The sequence below is a fragment of the Salmo salar genome, chromosome 09, assembly GCF_965601325.2.
Source record: "Salmo salar chromosome 09, fSalSal1, whole genome shotgun sequence".
Classification (NCBI taxonomy): domain Eukaryota; kingdom Metazoa; phylum Chordata; class Actinopteri; order Salmoniformes; family Salmonidae; genus Salmo; species Salmo salar.
In genome coordinates, this window is record NC_138299.1 from 77,815,001 (window position 1) to 77,825,460 (window position 10,460).

The 10,460-nt window shown below is 44.0% G+C and overlaps 1 protein-coding gene across 1 annotated transcript in view; it reads left to right on the forward strand.

The window, feature by feature from the left end:
* Nucleotides 1–10,460, forward strand: part of LOC106611816 (testican-1) — a 334,714-nt gene extending 324,254 nt beyond the window's left edge. The window contains exons 9-12 of the mRNA XM_014212411.3: nucleotides 1,134–1,355; nucleotides 1,618–1,680; nucleotides 2,402–2,539; nucleotides 4,652–10,460. Of these exons, the coding sequence (XP_014067886.1) occupies nucleotides 1,134–1,355; nucleotides 1,618–1,680; nucleotides 2,402–2,539; nucleotides 4,652–4,848 (620 nt within the window). The 3' untranslated portion in view covers nucleotides 4,849–10,460. The remainder of the gene's footprint in view (nucleotides 1–1,133; nucleotides 1,356–1,617; nucleotides 1,681–2,401; nucleotides 2,540–4,651) is intronic.

The window sequence follows — 10,460 nt, forward strand, 5'->3', positions numbered from 1 at the left end:
ACTAGCAACTCCTGTGGCGGGCCAGGTGCAATGCACGCTGACACAGTCGCCAAGTGTACGGTGTTTCCTCTGACACATTGGTGAGGCTGGCTTCCAGGTTAAGCGAGCATTGTGTCAAGAAGCAGTTGGGTTGTGTTTCGGAGGACACATGGCTCTCGACCTTCGCCTCTCCCAAGTCTGTACGCGAGTTGCAGCGATGAGACAAGACTGTAACCTCCAATTGGATACCACGTAATTGGGGAGAAAAGTATTTTTTTAAATGTAGAAAAATAAGACACAAGGCTGAAGCCAATACAAGAGGCGGAGAGGAGGCAGAGGCCTGAAGCAAAACAAGAGGCCCTGACTGAAGTCAAGACAAGAAGCCCTGACTGAAGTCAAGACAAGAAGCCCTGACTGAAGTCAAGACAAGAAGCCCTGACTGAAGTCAAGACAAGAAGCCCTGACTGAAGCCAAGACAAGAAGCCCTGACTGAAGCCAAGACAAGAAGCCCTGACTGAAGCCAAGACAAGAAGCCCTGACTGAAGCCAAGACAAGAAGCCCTGACTGAAGCCAAGACAAGAAGCCCTGACTGAAGCCAAGACAAGAAGCCCTGACTGAAGCCAAGCCAAGACAAGAAGCCCTGACTGAAGCCAAGCCAAGACAAGAAGCCCTGACTGAAGCCAAGACAAGAAGCCCTGAAAGTACCCCCTCAAATACAACCAAAACGTTTCTAAACGCAGGGGCCCAACATTGCGATACTTCTGGAAACGCTTCGTGAAGCATACTCAACAGACCAGACAGGTGTTTGGGAAGTCAGTGGGAGAAGTAAACAATCATTATTTAGTTGTTCATTTTCTCCAAATCTAAAGGCATAACGTCGATTGGCTGAATATGTCTGAAGTAGCTGAATATGTTATTACTCCAATTCTATTGGTTTCTAGGAATCTTCAAACTTTACTGTCTTTGCTAAAACAGACACACACACACACACACACACACACACACACACACACACACACACACACACACACACACACACACACACACACACACACACACACACACACACACACACACACAAATGTCCTCAAAATACCCTCCCTCCCTCCCCCCACACCACATACACACTAACCTCCCCCTCTCCCCTCCCACAGGTTTTGACACCAGTATCTTGCCCATCTGTAAGGACTCTCTGGGTTGGATGTTCAACAAGCTGGACATGAACTATGACCTCTTGCTGGACCAATCAGAGCTCAGCGCCATCTACCTGGATAAGTATGAGCTGTGTATGAAGCCTCTGTTCAACTCCTGCGACTCCTTCAAGGACGGGAAACTGTCCAACAACGAGTGGTGCTACTGCTTCCAGAAACCTGATGGTGAGAGAGATGGAGGAATGAAGAGAGACATGGAGGGGTGAAGGGAGGGCAGGCAATGACAAAAGGGAAGGCAGTAAAAAGGAAGGCAGTAAAAAGGAAGGCAGTAAAAGGGAAGGCAGTAAAAGGGAAGGGATAGAGTGCATGGAGGGAGGAGGGATGGGAGAAGTAGAAGAGCAAAAGAATAAAGAGAGGTGTGTGTGTGATGGAGAAGGTTCATTTGAACTGTTCTGTATGTAACACTATTCTGTATGTCTTTTTCCAGGTCTGCCCTGCCAGAATGAGATGAACAGGAGTCAGATCCAGGGTCGGAGGAACACTGTCATCGGTAAGTCTGCTGGAGTTACAGCTGTCAATCACTCCTCTGCAAAATGACAGTTTATTTTGTATACATATATATTTAAATATATATCTATATATATCTATATATATATTTTTTTTTTATTTTTTTATTTTTTTACACTGCATATGGAAATTAAGCTACATATTTAGCCACAATACATCACCCAGCTGACAATAACACAAAATATCAGTAGCACACACACACCCTGACATTTTATCTAAAAGTCCCTCGCCCCTCACCCCTTCAAACCCTCAGCCAAACGGCCATCAATAATCGTGCATAATAGTGTTATAACTCACGACAAAACACACTTTGAGAAATGGTCTTTCACTGGGTCACAAAAAAATGAAAAATGATGTTAACGGGTGTGTGTGTGTGTGTGTGTGTGTGTGTGTGTGTGTGTGTGTGTGTGTGTGTGTGTGTGTGTGTGTGTGTGTGTGAGAGAGAGTGCTGTTATTGAAAGTGCCTGGTCCCCTTTAAGCAGGATGTATGACTGTTGTCAGAGCCTAGGTTCTAGTAATTGATTGTTTGCCTCAGCCTCTGCATACACAAAACCTACAGAGACATGACCATGAGCACATTGGAGATGGAGTGGGTTTTTAGTAAATATGGTTTTATTACAGGATTGTTTAGAATTGTTTTTTCTTCTTTATTTCACTCATCTCGCTTTCTCTCTCTCTTCATCCCTCCCTCCCTCCCTCTCTAGGGGTCTATATTCCACGCTGTTCTGAGGAGGGTTACTTTAAGCCAACACAGTGTCATGGCAGTACTGGACAGTGTTGGTGTGTGGACAAATACGGCAACGAGATCGCCGGCTCCAGAAAACAGGGCAACCCCACCTGTGGTAAGACCAATCACAGTCAACACACACACTAAAACTGCAGATCACGCCCATCTGGCACTCCAGGCAAGCTACAGCAAGTATTTGAAAGGTTTCACATAGTATTTGAACCCGACATAAAATGACTAACCCTTTTCAACACATGAGCACAGGCACACACAGTACACCTCCAGGATTCTCTTTACATGGCGCCCCATATGTCTCTACGAGTGTGCTCATTGATACAGGTGTTACTGTGTGTGTGTGTGTGTGTGTGTGTGTGTGTGTGTGTGTGTGTGTGTGTGTGTGTGTGTGTGTGTGTGTGTGTGTGTGTGTGTGTGTGTGTGTGTGTGTGTGTGTGTGTGTGTGTGTGTGTGTGTGTGTGTGTGTGTGTGTGTGTGTGTGTGCGTGCGTGCGTGCGTGCGTGCGTGTGTGTGTGTGTGATCTGAGCCTGTGTTAATCTGGGGGTGCTGGAGGCAGCCATCTCGCTGAGTCTTTCTTTAAAGAGACCACTGAACGTGGGATGCCTCTCAATGTCTGTTCTGTGAGACACTTTTTTACAGAGAAAAAGTGCATATGTGTGTGCGTGCGTGCGTGTGTGTCGCCCCGCAAAAATGAAAAAAAAACTCTCCATCCCTTTAAGAGGAAGAGAGGTTGTTATTGTCACATTTTTGTTTTGTAGTTGTGGAATGTGATTTTTGGTACTTGTATCTCTAAATAATTGTTCAATTTCACAAGGAGACTGATCTTCAGTAACAATTGTCAGACTGAATGTTAGTGTTGTAAATCCTGTGCTGCTAATGGAAGTTGTGTATCCAACCAGACAGATCTGAGAACAGCCTGTGAAGCCTTATCTATCTATAGCTGAATGCCTCTGGCTGCCTCCTCTGATTCCCTGTTCATGTATTTGGGCTTTAACAGCGTTCCTTTGAAGCGTTTGATGCTATAAGATTGTGAGCTTGGATAAAGCAGAGCTCCGGCTCACATGGGCCATTGGAGGAAGATGAGGTTATTTACAGTAATGCATTGTGTTGTCGGAATAGCGCATCTCAACCAAAAGCAGATTGTCTGTGGTAGTTAGTTTCTGTATCTAACCTGACTGTCTCGCTGTCACTTGGGGGTCGCCTGATTTGAAAATGGGGTTGTGAGAGAAACTCTTTAATTGCACTTGGTTCATAGAACTGGGGTTATGTCAGTAACCTCTGGTAGCTGCTAGATGTGACTATAATAAACAGAGAGGTTTCTGTTTCCTTCCTACAAATATGGCTCTATCTTTTGATTGGTTTAAACTACATATTATGACCCCATCACTGAAAGATTAGACTCTCAGGAACACGTATGTGTCTTCTGTTTCTCTTTACAATACCCAACAAGCCTCATTAGAACAGAGTGGACAAGACCAGGCACTACATCAGACTGGGGGGGGGGGAAGAACAATCATTAAGATCAAACAAAATGATTGTCTGATGATCTGAACATCCCAATACCTTTCTGATGCATTTCAGTCAATTCAAACCATACTTCCTTCAGACTGAAATACTGTCAAAAGTACTGTCAGACTGATTTGTAATAGACTGTCATAGCCCCAATTAAAAAAGTTAACATTGGCCATTGATCACCTTTTTTATAGGGTGGGGTTGCAAAAACAGTTATAACAAAATGGGGTCACTGGCCAAAGAAGTTTGGGAACCTCTGCTCAAACCTGTCTGTCTCTCTGTCTAACCTGTCTGCCTCTTTATTTAACCCATCTGTCTCTCTGTCTAAATGTGTGTCTAACCTGTCTGTCTCTCTGTCTAACCTGTCTATCTCTCTGTCTAACCTGTCTGTCTCTGTCTCTTTATTTAACCCATCTGTTTCTCTGTCTAAATGTGTGTTTAACGTGTCTGTCTCTCTGTCTAAATATGTGTCTAACCTGTCTGTCTCTCTGTCTAAATGTGTGTCTAACCTGTCTGTCTCTCTGTCTAAATGTGTGTTTAACCTGTCTGTCTCTCTGTCTAACCTGTCTGTCTCTGTCTCTTTATTTAACCCATCTGTCTCTCTGTCTAACCTGTCTGTCTCTGTCTAACCTGTCTGCCTCTCTGTCTAACCTGTTGGTCTCTGTCTAACCTAACTGTCTCTATCTCTCTCTCTGTGTAGAGGAGGACCAAGAGACCTCGGGGGATTTTGGCAGCGGGGGCGCCGTCATTCTCCTTGATGACCAGGAGGAGGAGCCAGCTCAGAGTGGGAGGACCCGGCAGAAACAGAGGCGGGGCCGGATCCATCCCAGAGGGGCCATTGAGGATGACGAGGACGAGGAAGATGACAAAGATGACGAGATTGGCTACATCTGGTAGCTCCGCCCCCACCTGTTCTCCCATCAACCAACCAGGGACCCCCGTTAACTCTGAACAGACCTGAAGCCATTCCAGCGTCTCCTTCGTACCCCTCAGCATCAACTCTGTGTTCAACTGACTATCCCCTTCTCTATGCCTCTTGTTCACCTTGAAACTTTCTCTCCGCTACTCAACCTTCATATAGTGTGTCCCCTCCTACTCTCCTTCAGAGAATAGAGACGTATTCAATTCAAACAAAGACTGTCTAGTCTCTTTTAATGTGTGTCCCTCTGCTACTGCAACTGTCCTCAAACCCTTCAACCATAGACTGATACATTGCTATATCCTCTCGCTCTCTTTATTGCTCTTACTCCCTCTCTCATCTCCCCATTCTCTCTCTTTATCTGTATCCGTGTCTGTGTGTCTCTGAGAGTCTCTTGTCTGACTATGATGTCAGAGACAAGTTTGAAGGCGAGATTCTATGGTGTGTTCTGGCCCTTCTGTCAAAGACTCCATTTTCCGCTCCCGGCCTCACCCCTCATGTTCTAGAATACCATATTCTCTGGTTCCAGAATATTCTATAGGCTCTTTGGTCGAGAATAACATTCTTGCTGTTATTGTATGCTCCAGGGTGCCCTAGAACCAGAAAGAGTGATGATGTGTTCCTTTTTGTTGCATGTTCCCTGACTACGCCCCTGTGGAAAGAAAAGTTTGGGTGGCAAGATACAATGAGTGTACAAACATTAAGGACACTTTCCTAATATTGAGTTGCACCCCACCCTTTTACCCTCAAAGCATGCTCAATTCATCGGGGCATGGAGTCTACAAGTTGTCGAAAGCGTTCCACAGGGATGCTGGCCCATGTTGACCCCAATACTTCCCACAGTTGTGTCAAGTTGGCTGGATTTGCTTTGGGTGGTGGACCATTCTTGATACACACGGGAGCGTGAAAAACCCAGCTGCGTTGCAGTTCTTGACATAAACCGGTGCGCCTGGCACCTACTACCATACCCCATTCAAAGGTTTGTTTTTCCCATTCACTCTCTGAACGGCCCACATACACAATCCACATCTCAATTGTCTCAAGACTTAAAATCCTTCTTTAACCTGTCTCCCCCCCTTCATCTACACTGATTGAAGTAGATTTAACAAGTGACATCAATAAGGGATCATATCTGGATTCACCTGGTCAGTCTCTGTCAGGGAAAGAGCAGGTGTTCCTAATGTTTTGTCCACTCAGTGTATAACTCTCTATGTATCCTGTGTCCATTGTTGGAAAAGGACCTGTAAGTAAGAATTTCACTGTTAGTCTACACCTGTTGTGTACGAAGCATGTGACAAATGAAATTTGATTAGATGTTGATTTGACAATGCCCATATTGGCTGCTGCAGTGCTCTCTCCCCTTGCTGTCTCAATGCTGTGCAGTCTTTATCTGATGCTTCCTCTTCCAATTTAGCTTTTAAAAGTTCAAAACCATGTTGTTAGCCACTTACTAAATAGCAACCACTCTCTTCAGCTTGAAAGCTTTGATAATGACTTTTTTTCCAGCTAGTTTTGTACTTCTGTTTCAGTTGGAGGCACTTAGTCTGTGCAACTACAGAACAGAGAAATCTAATTGTGGTCACACAAAGAGCCCTGCCATTATTCAGACCTTTTTCAAACCCTCCCAAATCCAGCCTGCAGATTTAGAAACGGACACAAAGAGAAAATGCTTTTAAGGGTTCGCTTTGGGGGGGGGGGGGAACACAACTAGAAGCAGAGTGAGTCTGTTAAAAAAAACAGCATAATAGTTTGGTTTGTCACAGAGTTTTATTTCCGTAACCATTGGTGTGTACTGTTGACTGAGCAAGTGGAACATTCTATAACTTCTATTCTAAATAAGTTCCTGCTTTTTTCAGAACATTCTGCGTGGTAATCAAGTGAGGTCAGTTATCTTAATGTATCTAGCCCACAAACCCAGGTGAGATAGGCTTAACCCATAAGGCAGGATTTTGAACAGTTGAGCCTTACGCTGGAACACTATAAGCACACCCACACAATGCTCAGTGGCATTCCACTTTGATAATGACAGGCCTTGGATGATCGGACATATATATTCGCTGGTCTGAGCCGGGCACTATTTTATCAGTTGTCAGTACTGTATTTGTAAGGCTTGTGTTTCATTGGTCTTGTGATGCAGCGTAATGATACATTGCTCTTGCTTTGGCGTGCTTCGGCCAGCGGGAACACATCTTCAACGGATCTTTGATTAAAGTGTGAGACTCTTGTGATTGACACTTTGGCTCATCCCTTACGAAAAAAGATTCCAGTCAGAGTGCAGTATAACTGTTTTTTTTTTACTACAGTAATTTAGCAGTTTAACTGCAGTTACAGTGCAGTATAACTGCAGTTACAGTGCAGTACATTGCAGTTATTCTGCAATTACTGCGTCCAAAATACCACAGTCGACTGCACTACAGTTCGCAGTTTTCAATCTTTTTTTGAAAGGGATCCAGCACTGACTAAAGCTTCCCACAATACATCACTGAGCTCTTCTGCTCTTCAGCCAGTCACTTGGCACCACTGATGTTTCAATCTGTAAAATATAAGTGTAGTTCCAGGCAGGTACACAGCTAATTAGAAAACAGCCTATCACGACCTAACTCTGATTGCTCACTTTCAAATCTCCCACTCTCTCACTCTTCCTCTGCTCCCTCTCTCACAGCCTTTCACTCCCTCTGCTCCCCCTCTCTCTCGCTCATCTTCACTATCATTTGGTCACTCGCTTATTTTCCCTAATTTTCTCCCTCCCTCTACCCTCCTCTCTCTCTCACTCTCTCCTCTGTTTTTCACACTGGGGGAATGTGTGAGGTAGTTTTACATCCATGGCGCTCCTCTCTTTCGTTTCCCTTATTTTGTTTTTTATAGCTCAGAGATGTCTCCCCTGCGAGGCTGCCGTATCGCTCGCTGCCTTGTCTCTCAGCCCAGGGTCTCTGTTCGAGACGAGTAATGCACACCATGATTGGGTGGAATGGGGGTTGTGGGTAATGGGTGGTCATTTGACGCCCGTAGAGTCAACCTTTCATCTCGCTCCAAGATGAAAGACAGGAAGAGGAACTCAGGGGAAGAAATGTATGCTTTTGGGTTTTGGGCATTCTTTCTCTTTCCCTCAAATGTATTTTGTTCTCTGTTCTTATTTGTTTCTTCCTTCCCCCTCTCTAACTATTTCCATGTCACTCAACCATAACAATATACAGTTGAAGTCAGAAGTTTACATACACCTTAGCCAAGTACATTTAAACTCAGTTTTTCACAATTCTTGACATCTAATCCCAGTAAATATTCCCTGTTTTAGGTCACTTAGGATCACCACTTTATTTTAAGAATGTGAAATGTCAGAATAATAGTAGAGAAAACTATTTATTTCAGATTTTATTCCTTTCATCACATTCCCAGTGGGTCAGAAGTTTACATACACTCAATTAGTATTTGGTAGCATTGCCTTTATATTGTTTAACTTGGGTCAAACGTTTCGGGTAGCCTTACACAAGCTTCCCACAATAAGTTGGGTGAATTTTGGCCCATTCCTCTTGACAGAGCTGGTGTAACTGAGTCAGGTTTGTAGGCCTCCTTGCTCGCACACACTTTTTCAGTTCTGCCCAAAAATGTTCTATAGGATTGAGGTCAGGGCTTTGTGAAGGCTTTGTTGTCCTTAAGCCATTTTGCCACAACTTTGGAAGTATGCTTGGAGTCATTGTCCATTTGAAAGACCCATTTGCGACCAAGCTTTAACTTCCTGACTGATGTCTTGAGATGTTGCTTCAATATATCCACATCATTTTCCTTCCTCATGATGCCATCTATTTTGTGAAGTGCACCAGTCCCTCCTGCAGCAAAGCACCCTCACAACATAATGCTGCCACCCCCGTGCTTCACGGTTGGGATGGTGTTCTTCAGCTTGCAAGCCTCCCCCTTTTTCCTCCAAACATAACAATGGTCATTATGGCCAAACGGTTCTATTTTTGTTTCATCAGACCAGAGAACATTCCTCCAAAAAGTAAGATCTTGTCCCCATGTGCAGTTGCAAATCGTAGTCTGGCTTTTTTATGCCGGTTTTGGAGCAGTGGCTTCTTCCTTGCTGAGCGGCCTTTCAGGTTATGTCGATATAGGACTCATTTTACTGTGGATATAGATACTTTTATACCTGTTTCCTCCAGCATCTTCACAAGGTCCTTTGCTGTTGTTCTGGGATTGATTTGCACTTTTCTCACCAAAGTACGTTAATCTCTAGGAGACAGAAAGAGTCTCCTTCCTGAGCGGTATGATGGCTGCGTGGGCCCATAGTGTTTATACTTGCGTACTATTGTTTGTACAGATGAACGTGGTACCTTCAGGAATTTGGAAATTACTCCCAAGGATGAACCAGACTTGTGGAAGGCTACAATTTTTTGGTAGATTTCTTTTGATTTAACCATGATATCAAGCAAAGAGGCACTGAGTTTGAAGGTAGGCCTTAAAATACATCCACAGATACACCTCCAATTGACTCAAATTATGTCAATTAGCCTATCAGAAGCTTCTAAAGCAATGACATCATTTTCTGGAATTTTCCAAGCTGTTTAAAGGCACAGTCAACTTAGTGTATGTAAACTTCTGACCCACTGGAATTGTGATTCAGTGAATTATAAGTGAAATAATCTGTCTGTAAACAATTGTTGGAATAATTACTTGTGTCATGCACAAAGTAGATGTCCTAACCGACTTGCCAAAACTATAGTTTGTTAAGAAGAGATTAGTGGAGTGGTTGAAAAAACTAGTTTTAATGACTCCAACCTAAGTGGATGTAAACTTCCGACTTCAACTGAATATCTGTGTACTTAGTATCAACGTTTGGGTGATTTCCTGTGTCGATCACAACATTAACTCATCTGGTCACTGCATCACCTCTGACCTCTCACCTCAGACCCTGATATTGATTGGTTGTTTGTTGATCTCGTCAATAACATACATGATGACCCTTTCGTTTTTTTACCCTTTGCATCTTCAACTCTGACCTCTCTGTGTGTACATCAGCCAGAGAGACAATAAACCTTCCACTAACACAATACACACACACGGATACACACACGCATACACGCACGCACACACACACACACACACACACACACACGCACACCACACGCACACACACACACACACACAGAGACTGTAACATACTTGTAACATGTGTGTTTAAAGTCATCTCTTTCCGAAGCAGTGTAGGGCTCCTTTTTTGATCCTGCCATCAATCTGGCCTTGACTTTTGCCCTCTCATGATGTCCTAAGTGACCCTTGCCCTGTCCTGATGTCACTGCTGTCCCTCCCTTGCCTGGCCTACTTGTGTAGAAGTGTACTTGTGTACTTGTGTACAAAGCTGAGTAACCCAAGTTGCTCAAATGTCTACAAAAGCGCAATAACAAAAGCGCAATAAATGAGAAGGAAATGGTCCTTCTCATTTCCAACCTGTTTTAGACAGTTACTGAACTGTCCTCAGATACACACACACACACACACACACACACACACACACACACACACACACACACACACACACACACACACACACACACACACACACACACACACACACACACACACACACACACACACACAC